This window comes from Pseudophryne corroboree, chromosome 8, assembly GCF_028390025.1.
Source record: "Pseudophryne corroboree isolate aPseCor3 chromosome 8, aPseCor3.hap2, whole genome shotgun sequence".
Classification (NCBI taxonomy): Eukaryota; Metazoa; Chordata; class Amphibia; order Anura; family Myobatrachidae; genus Pseudophryne; species Pseudophryne corroboree.
Window position 1 is genome coordinate 142,699,007 of NC_086451.1, and position 23,475 is coordinate 142,722,481.

General features: G+C 46.3%; 1 protein-coding gene across 5 annotated transcripts in view; it reads right to left on the reverse strand.

The window, feature by feature from the left end:
* Nucleotides 1-23,475, reverse strand: part of FRMPD3 (FERM and PDZ domain containing 3) — a 1,010,703-nt gene that overhangs the window by 476,554 nt on the left and 510,674 nt on the right. For 2 of the 5 annotated variants that reach the window (XM_063936981.1, XM_063936979.1), the window contains exon 6: nucleotides 12,159-12,263. The exons of 1 other annotated variant lie outside the window; for it this stretch is intronic. In XM_063936981.1, coding sequence (XP_063793051.1) covers nucleotides 12,159-12,263 — 105 coding nt within the window. Of the gene's footprint in view, nucleotides 1-12,158; nucleotides 12,264-22,084; nucleotides 22,298-23,475 lie in introns of those variants that run through there. 2 more of the 5 variants (XM_063936982.1, XM_063936983.1) reach the window with 2 other exon arrangements.

The following is a 23,475-nucleotide window of genomic DNA, read 5'->3' on the forward strand; positions in this document are numbered from 1 at the left end:
TGGGAATATGGAGCATACCCCTCAAAATACTTTGCAACAGGTGGTCGATCAGGTGCAGGTCCTGACTCGACAATTTAATGAGATGTCCATTAAAATGAACACCCCGCAGGCCGCTAGCGGAGCTCCCGCAGCAGCAGCGGCAAGTTTAGGGGTTAAGGAGCCGAAAGTAAATCTCCTGGATCGTTTTTCTGGAGATCGCTCGCAGTTCTTTTGTTTCAAGGAGAGCTGTAAGCTATATTTCAGGCTTAGGCCCCAGTCTTCTGGGTCGGAGATTCAGCGGGTGGGCATGGTGATTTCCTTGCTACAAGGAGACCCACAGGTCTGGGCATATGGGTTGCAGCCTGACTGTCCGTCGCTTAAAAGTGTTGATGCTTTTTTTACGGCACTGGGCATTTTTTATGATGACCCTGACAAGATGGCTTCAGCTGAGGCTCAGATTACGGTCCTAAAGCAAGGGCGACGGCCAGCTGAGGTTTATAGTACGGAGTTTCGGAGGTTGGCTCATGATACCCAGTGGAATGACCCAGCCCTGAGAAACCAGTACCGAAGAGGCCTTTCTGACCAGATAAAGGACCAACTGGTACAATATCCCTCGCCTGATCGCTTAGATCAGCTCATGCAGTTATCCATCCGGGTGGATAGACGGCTGAGAGAGCGTAGGCTTGAAAGGGAGACCGCAGTTTCCTTTTTTCCCAAGGGAACCTCAGACTCTGAGGAATATTCCGAGGAGCCTATGCAGATTGGGGCTACCCGCCTCTCCTCGCGTGAGAAGACGCGGAGGAGACAGCAGGGTTTGTGTTTGTACTGTGGGAATAAAGGTCATGTCGTAGTATCATGCCCAGAAAAGCCGGAAAACTTCAGGGCCTGAGGGTGATGGGAAATATCCTGTCAGGCCAGAAGTCAGATTTTCCCAAAAAGACTTTTCTCATTCCGGTGACTTTGGAGATCCTCGGTCAAACTGTCAAGACTGAGGCCTTTGTTGACAGTGGGGCCGATGGGGTTTTCATGGACCGTCAATTCGCCCTGGAACACTCTGTTCCCTCAGTACCTTTGGCATCAGAGATTGAGATCTGTGGGTTAAACGGGGAACCATTGTCCCAGGGTAAAATTACCTCCTGCACCAGCCAAATTCCTTTGTTTATTGGAGCCACACACTCTGAAAAATTGTCTTTCTATGTGACTGTCTGTTCTTTTGCCCCATTGGTTTTGGGGTTACCCTGGTTAAGGGCCCATAACCCTCAATTTAACTGGGTCTCTGGGGAGATTCTTAGTTGGGGTAGTGATTGTTTCAGGAGTTGCTTGAGCCTTCCAGTCAGGCTCTCGCAGCTAAGTTTGCCAGGATTGCCAGGATGTTATGCAGATTTTGCGGATGTGTTCTCCAAAAAAGTTGCGGAGGTACTACCTCCCCATCGCCCCTATGACTGTGCCATTGATTTGTTGCCGGATGCTAAGCTTCCCAAGAGCAGGTTGTACTCCCTGTCACGTCCTGAGACTCAGGCTATGGCAGAGTACATTCAGGAGAACTTGGCTAAGGGATTTATCAGACCCTCACAGTCCCCAGTTGGGTCGGGGTTCTTCTTCATGGGTAAAAAGGACGGTTCTTTGAGACCCTGCATCGACTTCAGGGAATTGAACCGTATCACGATTAAAAACTCGTACCCACTGCCTCTCATTTCGGTTTTGTTTGACCAGCTTCGTACTGCCACCATTTTTTCTAAGATTGACCTACGCGGTGCTTACAATCTAATCCGAATAAGAGAGGGGGATGAATGGAAGCGTATAAAGAAAATAGATAGAGTGCGCTGTCAGGAAGCTGCTGGTGTATGAGGTGGTAAATCCTCAATGAAATAGATAAACAATACAGATAGTGGTCACCAGCGCTAGGTTGTATGAAATAAAAATGATACTCTGATTTAAAAAAAACTCAGGACGGTAGGTAATGTTGAAAGAAATATGTAATAAATTTAATAAAAGTAATATTTTTAAAAATCACAATGCCTAAAACATCATAGTTAAAAGTTAAATGATCATATAAAGTGGCACATCCACATATACCCTCAATACAGGTTTGATCATACCCCGGCTAGGACTTCCTCTGGAATTAGGTCCATGAGCTTATTTTAGGAGAATTTGATGAAAGCAGTGGAGTGATAGAATGTCCCTTTTAAGCATACCAATGCAGGCGTTTCAAGCGGATAGGGAAATCTCCAATTTCTCCTCAAATGGAAATGCCCAGGGAAATGCTGTCCAATTGGTGCCGTAAGGGTAATGAAGATGAAAAAAGTCCAGCGATGTTGAGGGTTATTTTGAGGATGTGTCCGGCAGTCTCTAACTCAACGCGTTTCGCTGGTGTTGACACCCAGCTTCCTCAGGAGTGAATGGAAGACTGCCTTTAATACCCACTCAGGGCATTATGAATATTTGGTGATGCCTTTTGGGCTCTCTAATGACCCGGCAGTCTTCCAGGAATTCATGAACGATGTGCTCAGGGAATATTTGGATAGATTTTTAGTTGTTTATCTAGATGACATCCTAATCTTCTCCCATTCCCTGGAGGAACATCGGAAGCATGTACGCTTAGTCCTCCAGAAACTCAGAGACCACCAGCTTGGGGCGAAGCTGGAGAAGTGCGAATTTGAAGTCCAGCAAATCGCATTTCTAGGGTATATTATCTCCTCAGAAGGTTTCCAAATGGAGGGTACTAAGGTACAGGCAGTCCTGGATTGGGTGCAGCCCACTAGTTTGAAGGCACTTCAGCGTTTTCTGGGCTTTGCAAATTTTTATAGACGGTTCATCGCTGGATTTTCGTCTATAGTGGCCCCCTTGGTGGCACTCACTAAGAAAGGGGCGGATGTTGCTCACTGGTCTTGTGAGGCCAAAGTGGCCTTTGTCCGTCTCAAAAGGGCATTTGTCTCGGCCAAGGTGCTGCGACACCCAGATCCAGAGCGTCCTTTTGTGGTAGAAGTGGATGCCTCTGAGATAGGTATTGGGGCAGTGCTCTCTCAGATGGGGGTGTCTGATAATCGCCTTCATCCCTGTGCTTACTTTTCCCGTAAATTTTTGTCTGCCGAGATGAATTATGATGTAGGTAACCGGGAATTGTTGGCTATAAAGGATGCACTCGGGGAGTGGAGACACTGGCTTGAGGGGGCTAAGTTTGTGGTTTCAATTCTCACAGACCATAAGAATCTGGCATATTTAGAGTCAGCGAAGCGGCTCAATGCCAGGCAAGCACGATGGGCTTTGTTTTTTGCTCGCTTTAATTTTTTGATAACATATCGCCCTGGGTCAAAAAACATCAAGGCTGATGCGCTCTCGCGGAGTTTTGCTCCAGTCCAAGAGACCACCGAGGAGCCATTGCCCATTGTGTCCCCATCATGTATTAAAGTGGGCATTACCCAGGACCTCTTGTCATTAGTCCTTAGAGCACAGGAGCAGGCTCCTCCAGACCTTCCGGTAGGTCTCTTGTTTGTGCCTCCTAGGTTAAGACAGCGAGTGTTCCTGGAATTCCATGCCAAGAGGTCGGCAGGGCATCCGGGTATTGCCAGAACTCGGGAGTTGCTGTCTAGGGCGGTGTGGTGGCCCTCGGTGGCTAAGGATGTGGATCAGTGGGTTCGGGCATGTGACGTTTGTGCCCGAAATAAAACTCCTAGAGGGGTTCCTGTCGGCCCATTACATCCACTCTTTATTCCATCTAAGCCATGGACCCACATTTCCATGGATTTTGTGGTGGACTTGCCCAAATCCTCGGGGATGACAGCCATTTGGGTTGTCATTGACAGGTTTTCGAAGATGGCGCATTTCGTTCCACTGGTTGGGTTGCCATCGGCCAGACGCCTGTCTAAATTATTTATGCAGCATGTTGTACGCCTCCACGGGTTGCCACTTGATGTGGTCTCTGACCGTGGATCCCAGTTTGTGGCCAAATTCTGGAGGGCATTTTGTTCTGATCTCCAGATTTCTGTGAGCTTGTCGTCAGGCTACCATCCACAGTCTAATGGGCAGACTGAGAGGGTGAACCAGTCCTTGGAGCAGTTCCTCAGGTGTTATGTCTCCAAGTGTCATACTGACTGGGTTGCTCATCTGTCCATGGCGGAGTTTGCCTATAACAACGCGGCTCACTCTGCTACAGGGATCTCTCCCTTCCTTTGTGTGTATGGGCATCATCCTAAGGCCAATTCTTTTGACCCCCTGGATTCCACGCCTGGTGGTTCCTCTGTGGTTTCGGCCCTTAGGGGTATTTGGAGGAAAGTTAAGAAAGCCCTTGTGTCTGTGTCATTAGTGACCAAAAGGGTTTTTGATAAGCGGAGAAGACCCTGCAGCTTTAAATTAGGAGACTTCGTCTGGTTGTCTACCAAGAATTTGAAGTTGAGACAACCATCTCATAAGTTAGGCCCCCGGTTCATCGGCCCTTATAAGATCACCAGGGTTATCAATCCGGTGGCATTTCAGTTAGATTTGCCCCGTTCATTGGGTATCAATAAAACATTTCATTGTTCCCTTTTAAAACTGGCGGTTAGTAATCCTTCTTCCAGTGGAAGACCTTCTCCTCTTCTGATACGGGGTCAGAGGGAGTTTGTGGTTGAAAGGGTTCTTGACTCCAAGATGGTTCGGGGTCGGCTGTCATTTTTGGTGCACTGGAAGGGGTATGGCCCGGAGGAGCGGTCGTGGGTGCGCAGTTGTGATCTTCATGCCCCCAGACTTATACACTCTTTCTTCTCGCAGTTCCCCGATAAACCCGGTGGTAGGGGTTCTTTGACCCCTCGTCAGAGGGGGGGTACTGTTAGGATCTCCTGTTCTGTACTGCCACGTCGCCATGGCAACCGGGAGGCAAGTGTTAGCGAAGTAACCTGAGCGCAGCTGATACTCCGGTCCGGGTTTTTACTGTGTAGTGGTTACAGGCTCTGTGCACGGCAGGGAATCCGGCGCTGGTTTTGTGCTCACAGTCTGTGAGGTCTGAGTGGGGCGTGGACAGCACCTGCTATATAAACCATCCTCTCAGGCTAGGCAAATGCTGCTGAATCTTTGTTTGTTAGTCAGTTCCAGAGAGTTAGCTAGTACTGTGTGACTTTGTATTTACTTGTTGCTTACTGCGAATAGGCCTTGGGATTCGGTACTTCATTCTGCCAATCCGGACCTAGCAGTAAGACTGGAGTCAGTTGTTTAACCTGCTGGGGTTCTTTTGCTATTCTGTGAACCCAGCAGGTTTGCGGCTGTACTCTCAGACCTGCTTGCTTTATCCTCCCTCACTGTGCAGGGCATCCAGGTGTCAGTTTAGTGGCAGTAAGCTGAACCTGTGCCCTGCAAGTGGGGGTTAGGATTGTGGATACTCTCCTTGTGTCTATATTTCTATCTCTGACCAAGGAGTTTATTCCCACACCCGTTGGTAACCCTTTGGGGTTTTTCCTGTTGCTCTTAGCAACATCATTTTGGGTGCTCCACATGTTAAATCACTACATCTCGCTTCATTGTCCGCTCTATTCCATCTGAGCATTCCTGACACTAGGGAGACACCCAATTCCTGAGCCTTTGGGCTTCCCCGTTCATTTTGTGTTTATTAGTTATTCCATCACCTCCTGTGTATGTTGTGTTATACTGTCTGTGAGTTCGTTTTGCCTCGCATCCCTCTCTGTTCATACACCGGTATACTCCTGTTAGCACTGGTGTGCGTAACAGCAGCACAAGACAGCACCACTGGACTGGACTTATACGGCAGTACCCCTGGAGTTGTACGGCAGTGTCAGACAGGATGGCACTTTAACAAACTAGTCCCAAAACAGCACATGATGCAAAAAAGAAAAAGAGGTGCAAGATGGAATTGTCCTTGGGCCCTCACACCCACCCTTATGTTGTATAAACTGGACATGCAACCTTTAACAAACCAATAATTTCAGCGACAGGGTCTGCCACACGACTGTGGCTGAAATGACTAGTTTGTTTGGACCCCCACCAAAAAAGAAGCAATCAATCCCTCCTTGCACAGAGGCAAGATGTCGACCTCATCCTCATCCTCCGATTCCTCACCCCTTTCAGTGTGTAGATCCTCCTCCTCACAGAGTATTAATTCGTCCCCACTGGAATCCACCATCACAGGTCCCTGTGTACTTTCTGGAGGCAATTGTTGGTAAATGTCTTCCAGGAAGAATTTATAATTCATTTTGATGAACATCAACTTCTCCACATTTTGTAGAAGTAACCTTCTACGCCGATCGCTGACAAGGTTAACGGCTGCACTAAACACTCTTTCGGAGTACACACTGGAGGGGGGGGGGGCAACTTAGGTAAAATAAAGCCAGTTTGTGCAAGGGCCTCCAAATTGCCTCTTTTTCCTGCCAGTATACATACGGACTGTCTGACATGCCTACTTGGATGTTGTCATGCATATAATCCTCCACCATTCTTTCAATGGTGACAGAATCATATGCAGTGACAGTAGACATGTCAGTAATCATTGGTAGGTCCTTCAGTCCGGACCAGATGTCAGCACTCGCTCTTAACTGCCTTCCATTACCGCCAGTGAGTGGGCTAGGAAATCTTATCCTTTTCCTCGCAGCCCCAGTTGCAGGAGAAAATGAAGGAGGAGCTGTTGACGGGTCATGTTCCGCTTGACTTTACAATTTTCTCACCAGCAGGTCTTTGAACCTCTGCAAACTTGTGTCTGCCAGAAAGAGAGATACAATGTAGGCTTTAAACCTAGGATCGAGCACGGTGGCCAAAATATAGTGCTCTGATTTCAACAGATTGACCACCCTTGAATCCTGGCAAAGCGAATGAAGGGCTCCATCCACAAGTCCCATATACTTTGCAGAATCACTCCGTCTTAGCTCTTCCTTCAATTTCTTCAGCTGCTTCTGCAAAAGCCTGATGAGGGGAATGACCTGACTTAGGCTGTGTCTGAACTGACTTCACGTGTGGCAAGTTCGAAGGGTTGGAGAACCTTGCACAAGACAGAAATAATTCTCCACTGCGCTTGAGTCAGGTGCATTCCCCCTCCTTTGCCTATTTCGTAAGTGGATGTATAGGCTTGAATGGCCTTTTGCTGCTCCTCCATCCTCTGAAGCATACAGAGTGTTGAATTCTACCTCTTTACCACCTCTTGCATCAGGTGATGGCAGGGCAGGTTCAGGAGTGTTTGCTGACAATCCAGTCTTCGGCACGTGGTGGCTGAATGTCAAAAGTGGCCCGCAGTTTTTAGGGCCACTGACAGCATCTCCTGCATGCCTCTGTGATATTTAAAAAAAATTCTGCACCACCAAATTAATTGTATGTGCAAAACATAGGACATGCTGGAATTTGCCCAGATGTAATGCACGCACAATATTGGTGGTGTTGTCTCATATCACAAATCCCCAGGAGAGTCTAATTGGGGTAAGCAATTGTGTGATGATGTCCCTCAGTTTCTGTAAGTGATAGTCAGTGTTTTGCCTCTTCCGGAAAGTGGTGATACATAGCGTAGCCTGCCTAGGAACGAGTTGGCATTTGCAAGATGCTGCTAGTGGTGCTGCTGCTGTTATTGCTGTGGGAGGCAATACATCTACCCAGTGGGCTGTCACAGTCATATAGTCCTTAGTCTGCCCTGTTCCACTTGTGCACATGATCCGTGGTTAAGTGGACAGTGGGTACAACTGCATTTTTTAGGTCACTAATGACACTTTTTCTGACGTCTCTGTACATTCTCGGTATCGCCTGCCTAGTGAAGTGGAACCTAGATGGGATTTGGTACCAGGGACACACTACCTTAAACAATTCTCTAAGTCCCACTGAACTAATGGCGGATACCGGATGCACGTCTAACACCAACATTGCTGTCAAGGCCTCAGTTATCCGCTTTGCAATAGGATGACTGCTGTCATATTTCATCTTCCTCACAAAGGATTGTTGGACAGTCAATTGCTTAGTTAAAGTAGTACGAGAAGTCTTCCGACTTTCCCTCTGGGATGACGATCGACTCCCAGCAGCAACAACAGCAGCAGTAGGCGTACCACTCAAGGATCCATCGGAGGAATCCCGGTTAGGAGAGGACTCCTCAGTCTTGCCAGTGACATGGCCTGCAGGACTACTGACGTTCCTGACAGAGGAGGAAGTTGACGTTGAGGGAGTTGGTGGTGTGGCTTGGAGGAGCTTGGGTACAAGAGGAAGAAGGGACTTAGGTGTCAGTGGACTGCTTATGCTCTTACCCAAGGTTTCACAACTTGACACTGACTTCTGATGAATGCACAGCAGGTGACGTATAAGGGAGGATGTTTCTAGGTGGTTAACATCCTTAACCCTACTTATTACAGATTCACAGAGGCAACACATGGCTTGACATCTGTTGTCCAGATTTGTGGAGAAATAATTCCACTTCGAAGAGGTGGCTTTTCTTGGTATTTTGCCCAGGCATCACAATGGGCTTATTCATCCCACGGACAACAGGTGTCTCCCCCGGTGCCTGATTTAAACAAACCACATCACCATCAGAATCTTCCTCGTCAACTTCCTCCTCAGTGCCAGCAACACCCATATCCTCATCCTGGTGTACTTCAACAGTGACATCTTCAATTTGAATATCAGAAACTGGACTTTGGGTGCTCCTTCCAGCACTTGCAGAGGGCAAGGCCGGATAAACCCTTTAGCCAGATTTTCCTTGATATACTCCTCCATGGAGTGGGTCTCGGGCAACGACAATGGATACGTGCGTCCAAGAGGAGGAGTTTTCCCTGGAATGAGATCGATAGGGCAATCCCATTCTCTATGGTGAAGAAGAACATCGGCTGAAGACTTGCTGAATACATCAGTAAAATCCTGATATGGAGAAGGTGGAACATCAGGAGACTTGGAGGAGGAGTTGCAAACTGGAAGCACTTTATGTAGACATGTCTTAGAACAGAAAGGACCCCTTGCCAGGATATGGGTCGTCTTCCAATCAACTTGAGGATTATGCAAACAAAGCCATGGGAGGCCTAGAACCAGAGGATGAGTGGCCCTTGGGATAACCAGGAAGGAAATTAGCTCTGTATGTAGAACCCCTACCTTCAGACGGATAGGTAGGGTATTGGAGGTAATCACTGCATCAGGAATCCGACTGCCGTCCACGGCAGTTAAAGATATAGAAGATAACAGCAGGGACCACTGCTTAACAAACTTCTCAGTTATAAAGTTCCCGGCTGCTCCAGAATCCAGCAAAGCAATAAGATTCTTGGTACGCTGAGCCAACTGAAGAGAAACTGAGAGATTGCAGTCACTTGAAGACGGAGAGGAATTCATTACTCCTAGCCGGCCCTCTCCTTGGCGGGCTAGGATTTGGAGTTTCCCGGATGCTCGGGACAGGCGTTAATGAGGTGGGAAGGTGCAGCACAGTATAGGCAAAGGCGATTGGATAAACGTCTTCTGCGCTCTGCTGGAGACAATCGTGAATGACCTATCTGCATAGGTACGTCTTTAGATGGAGACAGCTGTCGAGGAGCAGAAGGGGTCTTATGCACTGTTGACCTGCCTCGCTGCATAGCCCTTTCACGAAACCGTAGGTCAACTTTTGTGCAGAGCGATATGAGCTCATTTAATTTTGAGGGCAAGTCTCTGGTGGTGAGCTCATCTTTGATACGTTCTGAGAGGCCTTGCCAAAAGGCTGCATAGAGGGCATCCTCATTCCAGGTAACCTCAGATACCAACGTCTGGAATTGTCCTAAATACTGCCCGACAGTTTGTGTCCCCTGACGCAGCCGAAGAATCTCAGAGGAAGCTGATGACACTCGACCTGGCTCATCAAAGATACGTCTGAATGTTGCCACGAACTCAGAGTAGGACGACAGCAGGGTATCAGATCTTTCCCATAAGGGTGATGCCCAGTCGAGGGCGGCACCACTGAGTAGGGAGATGATGTACGCAACTTTGGTGTGGTCTGTAGGAAAACTGCCAGGTTGCAACTCAAGGTGGATCTCGCACTGGTTTAAGAAACCCCTCCAGGCTGGGAGCGCCACACCACCGCAAGTGAGTACACTGAGGAGGCCGCTGAGCCAGTGCTGCAGGCCATAAGCAAGAGATGTAAGCCAAAACATAGCTATAGCCCGGCCTTGGCTCGCTGAGCCAACCTCAGGAGACACCTAACAGGCAGGAAATGGCATCCAGTTACCCGGATCGTGACAGTCCCCTCTCAGTCGCCTCTATTCCAGTGTGAACATATCAAGCCTTTTAAGTCTTTCCTCATAGTCCAGTGCCTCTAACCCCTTAACCAGTTTAGTGGCTCGCCTCTGAATCCTTTCGAGTTCCAAGATATCTTTTTTATAATATGGTAGCCAAAACTGCACACAATATTCCAGGTGTGGTCGCACCAATGATGTATACAGAGGCAGGATTACACTCTCATCCCTTGTCTCCATACCCCATTTTATACATGATAACACCTTATTAGCCTTTGCTGCTGTATTTTGACATTGTGTACTGCTACCAAGTTTATTATCGATGAGCACACCCAAATCATTTTCAACTACCATTATTCCTACATTTTCCCCATTTCGTTTATAGGCTGCCTGATTGTTTTTAGTCCCAAAGTGCATAACTTTACATTTGTCTATATTGAAACTCATTTTCCATTTGTCTGCCCAGGCCTCCAGTCTAGATAAGTCATTCTGTAGAGACTCAACATCCTTGTCTAAATTAATTATTCTACATAGTTTAGTATCATCTGCGAAAGTTGACACTGTGCTTTCCAGTCCCTCTCCTAGGTCATTAATGAATATATTAAACAGCAATGGCCCGAGTACTGGGTCCTGCGGTATTCCACTGAGTACTGAAGCCCATTCAGAGTACATCCCATTAACCCCCCACTCGCTGTTCCCTATTAAACAGCCAATTACTCACCCAAGTAGAGATAGTGGTTCCCACCCCAAGCTCTCTTAGTTTGAGAATTAGTCTCCTGTGTGGAACTTTGTCAAAAGCCTTAGTGAAGTCTTAAAAGATCACATCCAATGCCTGACCCTGATCAATATTATCGCTCACTTTCTCGTAGAAGCTTATTAAGTTAGTTTGATGTTATATCTGCCCCCTCTGCAGTGCACATTGGGGGTCATTCTGACCCGATCGCACGCTGCAGTTTATCGCAGCGGTGCGATCGGGTCAGTACAGTGCATGTGCCGGTGCCGCAGTGCGCTGGCCCATGCCAGACAGCCGAAGGCCGTTGTTGCCTGTCAATCAGGCAGAGGCAGCCGCTGGGCGGGAGGGGGCTGGACGGCGGCGTTAAGCTACCATTTAGGGGGCTCGGTCCGGCCAACGCAGGCGTAGGACACACAGGAGACACTAGGCTGTGAATGATAAAAATTTGCAGATGAAGCACAAGGGAATTTGGTGCAAGGAAAATATGGAGATGCTCTCATCTGAGCCCTTTGTACACAGACGTGGTCATTGTACACTAGTAAAGCAGTTTTGTCCCTTCTAATTGTATTTATACACAAGACACACATTTACGTAAAAAAGACAATTATGGGTATATTTACTAAAGTGCGAGTTTATAGAAGTGTAGGTGTTGCCCATAGCAACCATTCAAATTTTTTCTATTATTTTCTAGAAGGTGCTAGATAAATAAAAAGTAGAATCTGATTGGTTGCTATGATTAACATCTCCACTTCTTTAAACCCACACTAAATATACACCTTGGTGCGGCAGAGTCACACAAGACCTAGCACACCAAGATTAGCTATTTGGAGCGACTTGAGCCACAGATAAAAAGCAAACAACTGTATGGGATCTCTTATTGGTGATAAAAATTTGAAAATATACATTTGCGTATGATCATCTATCGTTTAATTTAGAATTATGAGCAAATCTGGCCAATGGGTGCAAAGTTGCACTTTGACAAACCGCATTGCAGTGCAAAAAGTTCAATCACAATTTTTGTTTGTTTTTTGCGTGCAGGTAAAATACTGTACTTCCTGTTTTAGCACATTACACTGCAATTTAGAGTTTAGCTATGATTTTGCAACCTTAAAAACTATAAAACTGTATGCCCACCCCTTCAGTGCAACATAGTTTTGCCAAGATATATATATTTTCCACTAACTCTAAACGTGATGTTTAGTATTTTAGCTACAGTATTATTTGCCTTCAACTTTATGTTGGCATGTTGATTGTTTAATGATGAAAGTCAAAGTACATAAAACACACATGTGGTTCTCATTACTTACTGCTTCTGTAATCCCTACAGTCACTTGCTCAGAAAATCTTACTCTCCCTGGATTGGACCGAAGTTTCTCCTTCTTTGCTGCACTGATGAAAGCAGATTTAGGAGACTAAAATGAAAAAATATATAAAATATAAATGATTATATATATATATATATATATATATATATATATATATATATATATATATATATATATATTGTATCAGATATTTATTAATGAATTAGGTGAATGATGAAAATTAGATAATCATTGAAACGTTGACTGAGGCTATTACCACATTTGTGTGACTTAATTCATCCCCTGTGTGCCGCTCTTATTTGGTCTGCAGTGCACATACTGTAAGTGGCGCCATTTGGTATCACATTGGAGCAGGCAACCGGGGTCAGTATATATATTTACCCATGTTTACTGGAGAGTGCTGGATCTATAAGGAGATTATATATATAATACATATAGTTTTTATGTATATTTGTTACTTAAGTGTCACCATACACAGTTGATTGTTCACTTGTATTGTGAGACAGTTGCCTCACATATTATTGATGCTTTGCACAATATCACGTTTTGTACTAGTTGTTTGTGTACTGTTTCCATGGTGACCCAGTATGTGTGCTCTATTTTCCCTGTCTCTCCCCCCGGCGCAGGTTCCATGGTTTCGTCACTTCCGGTGACGTTACTGACCGGAAGCCGGAAGTGTTCAGCAGAGTCCCGGGACTGCGGCCGGCAGCGAGCGGGAAAGGAGGTATCTGTAAGTATAAATGTTTGTTCTAACACCGTTCACTTATTATCCTGATGATGGGGTGAGACTCCCCGAAACGTCGATTTACCACTAAAGGTTATTCATTGTTATTAAGCTGGGAGTGCCGCCTCTTCTGTTCTTGGTGCATACGTAGGATTTACTCAATCCATAGGAAGGCACACCAGTAAACTGTCTGATTAGGGCTCACACTGCCCTGAGTGAGTGCCGGGTTAGTATATATGTATGTTGCTACAGTTAGCCCGTGCCAAGGAACCTGTTGAAGCTACCAAGGCACCACCGTACAGCGTTATTTATAGTTCTCAGGACTCCAGATTTAAGGACTTTTTTGGACACTTAGCACTTTACCTGCACAGGTCTCTTTGTTGCTAATTTTGCACTGCACAACTAAGCACTTTCGTGTTTTAAGTATCATGGCAGTTACAGATATTACAGCATCTGAATTGGTTAATCAAATGTTGCTGTGCGATACCACAGATACATTCAGCTTCTCAGACGTCGAACCAAACGATATCCTGCTGACTGAACCTACATTTGAACTGAGTTCCAGTGGTTCGAATGAGGATTTATTCAGAGAGTGGTTTAAATTAAAAAAACGGGAAATGGATTACTTGTATCCCGGACTAACACTCTCTGATTACTATAGAAATAAGCAAATCCCCAGAGGTTTCAGGATGCATATCATCCCCACTATAGGACGTTACATTGTTCCTTTTTGTTCTAAGTGGTTCACCTTCCTGAACAAATGTTCTATGGATTTCATTCTTTTAGTAATTGAGGAATCCACTAAAGAACTGAATTGTGTTAAAGAGAAATTTACTACCTTTGAACAAGAACATCTGTCCACATTTCGCCAGGATAAAGATACCAACTGGCTCAATCAGCTACAAAATCAATTGGAGGCATATAAGAAAGATCTTATTAAATTTAAAAAAGAGAAGCTAGTCAAAGTTCATCAGGATTATGCTGAACATAGAGTTTACAATTGGCTGCACACCACCAACAGGCCCCCAAGGAAACTACTCATTTTGCTAAGCTTAGGAGACAGCCAAAAAGACCAGTAACCTATACCAGCACTTCGGCAAGCGATAGTGATCAAGCTCAAGCACCAGCAAATGTCCCTTTAGGCGTAGACACCCGAGCCTAAAAGGCCAGGTCAAGAATAATCCCCGAGAAGGGGCAGGCAGAGGCAGAGGCGCAAACAGGCAGCCAAAGGGTCAGAGGACCTGATCTTCAATCTTTCCAGTATTCCACTGACTGACATTGAAAACAAGTTCTAGGCAAAGGACTTAGTTGTGTGCCTATGCAGTTCCATGATGAGTTTCAATGGAAAGATGATAATTTCAGATGCCATAGGAAACTGAAATTAAAATAATTTTTTTGATAAAAACGAACAGAAACAGAAATCGAGTGCACAGTTGTTCAGTGTCGACAGGAGAACAGTCGATAGAGACTGCTTCAAAGAAATTTAAACCGGCTTCGATTTTGACCCTCTGTCATTTAATCCTTCAGTTCGCACATTCTCCAGATTACTTGATTTTAGTAGCAGAGATTCATCGGGTTCTTTCACCTTTGTGCACCATAATCTAACCAAGGAAGAGCAGCTAGCTCTCAAAAATTTTAGTAAACACCAGGATATTATAGTCAGGGGTGCCGACAAAGGTGGGTGAATCGTTGTGATGGATCTTGCCATGTATAAATTGGAGTGTTCAAACCTGCTGGATGATGCGAATACTTACATCAAACTCACTTGTGATCCCACTGAGAGATTTAAAAGTGACCTTAAGGTATTAGTACAGGAAGGAGTTAATAAGGGCTATATTGACACGGAGACTAAAATAAGATTTTACTCACCGGTAAATCTATTTCTCGTAGTCAGTAGTGGATGCTGGGAACTCCGTAAGGACCATGGGGAATAGCGGCTCCGCAGGAGACTGGGCACAACTAAAGAAAGCTTTAGGACTACCTGGTGTGCACTGGCTCCTCCCACTATGACCCTCCTCCAGACCTCAGTTAGGATACTGTGCCCGGAAGAGCTGACACAATAAGGAAGGATTTTGAATCCCGGGTAAGACTCATACCAGCCACACCAATCACACCGTATAACTCGTGATATTATACCCAGTTAACAGTATGAAATATAACTGAACCTCACTAACAGATGGCTCATAACAACAATAACCCTTTAGTTAGGCAATAACTATATACAAGTATTGCAGACAATTCACACTTGGGATGGGCGCCCAGCATCCACTACGGACTATGAGAAATAGATTTACCGGTGAGTAAAATCTTATTTTCTCAGACGTCCTAGTGGATGCTGGGAACTCCGTAAGGACCATGGGGATTATACCAAAGCTCCCAAACGGGCGGGAGAGTGTGGATGACTCTGCAGCATCGAATGAGCAAACTCAAGGTCCTCCTCAGCCAGGGTATCAAACTTGCATACTTTTGCAAAAATGTTTGAACCCGACCAAGTAACAGCTCGGCAAAGTTGTAAAGCCGAGACCCCTCGGGCAGCCGCCCAAGAAGAGCCCACTTTCCTCGTGGAATGGGCTTTTACAGATTTAGGGTGCGGCAGTCCAGCCGCAGAATGTGCAAGTTGAATCGTGCTACAGATCCAGCGAGCAATAGTCTGCTTAGAAGCAGGAGCACCCAGCTTGTTGGGTGCATACAGGATAAATAGCGAGTCAGTTTTCCTGACTCCAGCCATCCTGGAAACATATTTTCCGGGCCCTGACTACGTCCAGTAACTTGGAGTCCTCCAAGTCCCATGTAGCCGCAGGCACCACAATAGGTTGGTTCACATGAAAAGCTGATACCATCTTAGGAAGGAATTGGGAACTAGTCCTCAATTCCGCCCTATCCATATGAAAATCAGATAAGGGCTTTTGCATGACAAAACCGCCAATTCTGATACACGCCTGGCCGACGCCAAGGCAAACAGCATGACCACTTTCCACGTGAGGTATTTTAGCTCTACGGATTTAAGTGGCTCAACCCAATGCGACTTCAGGAAATCCAACACCACGTTGAGATCCCACGGTGCCACTAGAGGCACAAACGGGGGCTGAATATGCAGCACTCCCTTAACAAAAGTCTGAACTTCAGGCAGTGAAGCCAGTTCTTTTTGGAAGAAAATGTACAGAGCCGAAATCTGGACCTTAACGTAACCCAATTTTAGGCCCGTAGTCACTCCTGACTGTAGGAAGTGCAGAAATCGACCCAGTTGAAATTCCTCCGTTGGGGCCTTCCTGGCCTCACACCAAGCAACATATTTTTGCCATAGGCGGTGATAATATTTTGCGATCACATCTTTCCTAGCCTTAATCAGCATAGAAATGACTTCCTCCGGAATGCCTTTTTCCTTTAGGATCCGGTGTTCAACCGCCATGCCGTCAAACACAGCCGTGGTAAGTCTTGGAACAGGCAGGGCCCCTGCTGCAGCAGGTCCTGTCTGAGCGGCAGAGGCCATGGGTCCTCTGAGATCATTTCTTGAAGTTCTGGGTACCAAGCTCTTATTGGCCAATCCGGAACCACGAGTATAGTTCTTACTCCTCTCCTTCTTAGTATTCTCCATACCTTGGGTATGAGAGGCAAAGGAAGGAACACATACACCGACTGGTACACCCACAGTGTTACTAGAGCGTCCACAGCTATCGCCTGAGGGTCCCTTGACCTGGCGCAATATCTTTTTAGCTTTATATTGAGGCGGGACGCCATCATGTCCACCTGTGGCCTTTCCCAATGGTGTACAATCATTTTGAAGACTTCTGGATGAAGTCCCCACTCTCCCGGGTGGAGGTCGTGCCTGCTGAGAAAGTCTGCTTCCCAGTTGTCCACTCCGGGGATGAACACTGCTTACAGTGCTAACACATGATTTTCCACCCATCGGAAAATCCTTGTGGCTTCTGCCATCACCATCCTGCTTCTTGTGCCGCCCTGCTGGTTTACATGGGCGACCGCCGTGATGTTGTCTGACTGGATCAGCACCGGCTGGTGTTGAAGCAGGGGTCTAGCCTGACTTAGGGCATTGTGAATGGCCCTTAGTCCCAGAATATTTATGTGTCGGGAAGTCTCCTGACTTGACCATAGTCCTTGGAAGTTTCTTCCCTGTGTGACTGCCCCCCAGCCTCAAAGGCTGGCATCTGTGGTCACCAGGACCCAGTCCTGTATGCCGAATCTGCGGCCCTCTAGAAGATGAGCACTCTGCAGCCACCACAACAGCGACACCCTGGCCCTTGGAGACAGGGTTATCAGCCGATGCATCTGAAGATGCGACCCGGACCTCTTGTCCAACAGATCCCATTGCATGGAACCTACCGAATGGAATATCTTCGTAAGAAGCTACCATCTTTCCCAGGACTCGCGTGCATTGATGCACCGACCCTGTATTTGTATTAGGAGGTCTCTGACCAGAGATGACAACTCCTTGGCCTTCTCCACCGGGAGAAACCCTTTTTCCTGTTCTGTGTCCAGAACCATACCCAGGAACAGTAGACGCGTCGTAGGAACCAGCTGCGACTTTGGACTATTCAGAATCCAGCCGTGCTGTTGTAGCACTTCCCGAGATAGTGCTACTCCGACGAACAACTGCTCCCTGGACCTCGCCTTTATAAGGAGATCGTCCAAGTACGGGATAATTATAACTCCCTTTTTTTTCGAAGGAGTATCATCATTTCGGCCATTACCTTGGTAAATACCCTCGGTGCCGGGGACAGACCAACGGCTACGTCTGGAATTGGTAATGACAGTCCTGTACCACAATTTTGAGGTACTCCTGGTGAGGAGTGTAAATGGGGACATGCAGGTAAGCATCCTTGATGTCCAGTGATACCATGTAATCCCCTTCGTCCAGGCTTGCAATAACCGCCCTGAGCGATTCCATTGTGAACTTGAACCTTCGTATATAAGTGTTCAAGGATCTCAATTTTAGAATGGGTCTCACCGAACCGTCTGGTTTCGGTACCACAAACATTGTGGAATAGTAACCCCGGCCTTGTTGAAGGAGGGGTACCGTGATTATCACCTGCTGGAAGTACAGCTTGTGAATTGCCGCCAGTACTACCTCTCCTCGAGGGCAGTAGGTAAGACTGATTTGAGGTAACGGTGAGGGGGAGTCGCCCCGAAACTCCAGCTTGTATCCCTGTGATACTACTTGCAGAACCCAGGGAACCACCTGTGAGCGAGCCCACTGGTCGCTGAAGTACCCGAGACGCGCCCCCCACCGCACCTGGCTCCACCTGTGGAGCCCCAGCGTCATGCGGTGGACTCAGAGGAAGCGGGGGAAGATTTTTGATCCTGGGAACTGGCTGTCTGGTGCAGCTTTTTCCCTCTTCCCTTGTCTCTGTGCAGAAAGGAAGCGCCTTTGACCCGCTCGCTTTTCTGAAGCCGAAAGGACTGTACCTGATAATACGGTGCTTTCTTAGGCTGTGAGGAACCTGAGGTAAAAAAAATTCTTCCCAGCTGTTGCTGTGGATACGAGGTCCCAGAGACCATCCCCAAACAATTCCTCACCCCCATAAGGCAGAATCTCCATGTGCCTTTTAAAGTCAGCATCACCTGTCCACTGCCGGGTCCCTAATACCCTCCTGGCAGAATGGACATTGCATTAACTTTGAATGCCAGCCGTCAAATATCCCTCTGTGCATCCCTCATATATAAGACGACGTCTTTAATATGCTCTATAGTTAGAAAAATAGTATCCCTATCTAGGGTATCAATATTATCTGACAGGGTATCAGACCACGCTGCAGCCGCACTATCCATGCTGAGGCAATTGCAGGTCTCAGTATAGTACCTGAGTGTGTATATACAGACTTCAGGATAGCCTCCTGCTTTTTATCTGCAGGTTTCTTCAAAGTGGCCGTATCCTAAGACGGCAGTGCCACCTTTTTTGACAAACGTGTGAGCGCCTTATCCACCCTAGGGGATATCTCCCAACGTGACCTATCCTCTGGCGGGAAAGGGTACGCCATCAGTAACGTTTTAGAAATGATTAGTTTCTTATCGGGGGAACCCACGCTTCATTCACTCATCTGATGGGGGAACAAAACACTGGCTGCTTTTTCTCCCCAAACATAAAACCCCTTTTTTTTTTTTGTGGTACTTGGGTTAATGTCAGAAATGTGTAACACATTTTTCATTGCCGAGTGCAACGGATGTTCCTAGTGGATTGTGTATATGTCTCAACCTCGTCGACACTGGAATCAGACTCCGTGTCGACATCTGTATCTGCCATCTGAGGTAGCGGGCGTTTTTGAGCCCCTGATGGCCTTTGAGACGCCTGGGCAGGCGCGGGCTGAGAAGCCGGCTGTCCCATAGCTGTTACGTCATCCAGCCCTTTACATAAGGAGTTGACACTGTCGGTTAATACCTTCCACGTATCCATCCACTCTGGTGTCAGCCCCACAGAGGGCGACATCACATTTATCGGCATCTGCTCCGCCTCCACGTAACCTTCCTCCTCAAACATGTCGACACAGCCGTACCGACACACCGCACACACACAGCGAATGCTCTGACTGAGGACAGGATCCCACAAAGTCCTTTGGGGAGACAGAGAGAGAGTATGCCAGCACACACCAGAGCGCTATATAATGCAGGGATTAACACTATAACTGAGTGATTTTTCCCCCAATAGCTGCTTGTATACACAATATTGCGCCTAAATTTAGTGCCCCCCCTCTCTTTTTAACCCTTTGAGCCTGAAAACTACAGGGGAGAGCCTGGGGAGCTGTCTTCCAGCTGCACTGTGAAGAAAAAATGGCGCCAGTGTGCTGAGGGAGATAGCCCCGCCCCTTTTTCGGCTGACTTTTCTCCCGCTTTTTTTATGGATTCTGGCAGGGGTATTTATCACATATATAGCCTCTGGGACTATATATTGTGATTTTTTTGCCAGCCAAGGTATTCATATTGCTGCTCAGGGCGCCCCCCCCCAGCGCCCTGCACCCATCAGTGACCGGAGTGTGAGGTGTGCATGAGGAGCAATGGCGCACAGCTGCAGTGCTGTGCGCTACCTTGTTGAAGACCGAAGTCTTCTGCCGCCGATTTCCAGGACCATCTTCATGCTTCTGGCTCTGTAAGGGGGACGGCGGCGCGGCTCCGAGACTGAACGATCGAGGTCGGGTCCTGTGTTCGATCGCTCTGGAGCTAATGGTGTCCAGTAGCCTAAGAAGCCCAAACTATCTCCAGTCAGGTAGGTTCGCTTCTTCTCCCCTTAGTCCCTCGTAGCAGTGAGTCTGTTGCCAGCAGATCTCACTGAAAATAAAAAAACTAAAATATACTTTCTTTTCTAGGAGCTCAGGAGAGCCCCTAGTGTGCATCCAGCTCAGCCGGGCACAAGATTCTAACTGAGGTCTGGAGGAGGGTCATAGTGGGAGGAGCCAGTGCACACCAGGTAGTCCTAAAGCTTTCTTTAGTTGTGCCCAGTCTCCTGCGGAGCCGCTATTCCCCATGGTCCATACGGAGTTCCCAGCATCCACTAGGACGTCAGAGAAAGCATATTTATGTTGTAGGACCACTGTGGTGTCCATTTTTTGCACCATCCCCAAGGTGCACAAGGATGTGCAGCACCCCCCCTGGCAGACCTATCATTTCTGCCAGGCACTATGTGAACCTGTGGCTATATTCTTGGATTCATTTTTGCAACCAGTCATCCAGAATACTCCTACACATCTCAAGGATTCTTCTTCTTTGTTGAGATTGTTAGGTGAAATTGAACAAATCCCTGACAATCTGGTATTGGCCAGTATAGATGTAACTAGCCTCTATACTTGCATTCCGCACGATCTAGGGTTGTCCGCAGTTCACCAGCTTATAGTTGACAATCCATTATACACAGGCCCTGATATACATTTTTTTATTAACCTTTTGGAATTTACGTTAAAGCATAACTATTTTCTATATGATGGGTGTTTTTTCTACAACAGGTGGGGTGTGCTATGGGCAGTTGCATGGCTCCATCATATGCTAATTCCTTTATGCACATTGTGGAAAATAATTTATTTTTATCAGACATGGCCATCATACAATATGTGTTTAAATATCATCGTTACATCGACGATCAGGAAACATTTCTAAATTGAATGAGGTCATTGTACAACATAATCTGTCCAGTAGTCAAGCTAAATTAACAGTTACTATTAGCTACACTAAGATCCATTTTTTGGATGTGCGTATCAGTATAATTAACAAAAAAGTGCAGACTAGTTTATATGTTAAACCGACAGATCGTAATACTGTCCTTAGGTACAACAGCTTTCACCCGCATGCCACCATAGATAGTTTACCTTTTTCTCAATTCTTAAGAGTTTACTGTATTACTAGTGATTCTGTGGACAGAGAGGTACAGCTAGAATTGATTAAACAAAAATCCCTTCAGAGAGGATATCCTAATTCATTATTATTACAAGCTAAAGTAAAAGCATTGTCCTTCAGCCAACATGATCTTATCCAAGAGAAAGTGAACAAACGTTCATCCCCCCAGCAGAGGATTCCGTGGGTGACCAGATATTCAAATAAGAGTAAGAAGACTATCAAAAGAGCTAAGCAGCTCTGGTCTATTATAAAATCAGAACCAGATTTACCCTTGTTGCACAACACACAGATTCTTCCTAGTTATACACGGGGACCTAATATTAGGGACCTTCTAGTTAGGATGGATATCACAGGGATGGGGACATCCAAGCAACATTTCCTGAGTAAGAAAAGGGGCTGCTATAGATGCACGGGATGCATGACGTGTAGTGCCCTGATCACGGGGCACACATTTAGGAATTCAACATCAAGATCCCCCTGACATGCACTTCGAAATTTGTTGGTTATCTCCTGTCTTGCCCATGTGGTTTACACTATGTGGGCAAGACAGAGAGACAGTTCAAGGAGCGCATTGCACAGCACAGGACAGAGATAAGAGCTGCGCTCACAGCAAGTACTAGTGACTAGCAACCACCCTCAACATACAATTATACATATACAGTATATATATATATATATATATATATATATACAGTATATGAATATATATATATATATATATACACACACTGTGACAGTCTATTTTATATATATGTATATATACTATATATATATATATATATATATATATATATATATATATAACAGACTGTCACAGTGGGGAGTGTATCAGGACCCACGAGGGACTCACCACAGCCAGGGTGTTTCTGGAGTGACAGCCATGGGACTGCGGGCGGCTACTGCTGCTGTTTGTGAAGACCCCTAAGACCAAGTCTGTCACAGACTTGTGACAGATGCTGGAGGCACTCGGGAGGCTGTGGGCACACCTGCTGGACTGCCTCAGAGCTGCTGCTCCTCGGCTCGGCAGTGGCGGTGGAAGGAGACCGGGAAGGGGCTGGCATACAATGCAGCATCAGCGTCATAACAGGGACCAGACCAAGTGACAGGATAAGGTGGGGGGGGGGGGCGAGCCAGGGTTGGAGCAGCCTGCGTGTTAATTGGTTTAGTTAGTTGGCGGGTGAGCAATATAAAAGATAATAGATGTTGCGGACCCCTTTTTTGTGTCCCTGATCCACGGGGCCCCTCTGACCTTCGGGGCTCCATACAAGTATCCCCTTTGTCCCCCCCTGTCGCCAGGCCTGTTTGCGATACAGAATGATCGCTCAGGTTCCTAAATTCCTGGGGGGGGCGGTGATCGCTCCATAAAACTCCTACAACTAGAGGCTAGGTGGATCTGCACCCTTGATAAGGTTAATCCCAGGGGTTTGAATGAATCCCTTAGCCTATCTTGCTTTATTTGAAATGCAGAAGAATATATGTAGCATTATTTAACAATCCTTTCATGGCAGCATAGTGTGTTCAGTCTTTTTAATATACCCAGCGGGTTTTTGTACTAGATGTATAGGGATGTATAAATAGGTACCATTAGCACTGCTGCAGTAGTACTATTTGTGGGATTTGCCCTGTGGTAATGCATGGCGACATTGAGATTAAGAGTTATTTATATGACATTTTGTGTCCACAGCTGTTTTGATCATTTAGATTAAGTTTGGATCAATGCTGTATAGATCTGTGCCATTGATTGCAGTATAGCTAATAACAGTTTTTATGTATATTTGTTACTTAAGTGTCACCATACACAGTTGATTATTCACTTGTATTGTGAGACAGTTGCCTCACATCTTATTGATGCTGTGCACAATATCACGTTTTGTACTAGTTGTTTGTGTAGTGTTTCCATGGTGACCCAGTATGTGTTCTCTATTTTCCCTGTCTCCACCCGGCGCATGTCCCGTGGTTTCAGCACTTCCGGTGACGTCACTGACCAGAAGCCGGGAGTGCCGCCTCTTCTGTTCTTGGTGTATATATATATATATATATATATATATATATATTCTATTATTATGAGTTTGCATTTTCCAGCATGGTGGAGACCACACTTAGCTGGGATGGTGGGTACCCTTGGTGGGATTCAATTCGTGCAGGTCAGACTATATCCAGAAAAAGTGTTTATTATGACAGCACAATACCATAAGATCACATTGTACATAAAATTGGTAGCATGTATACTCCAGGAGCCTT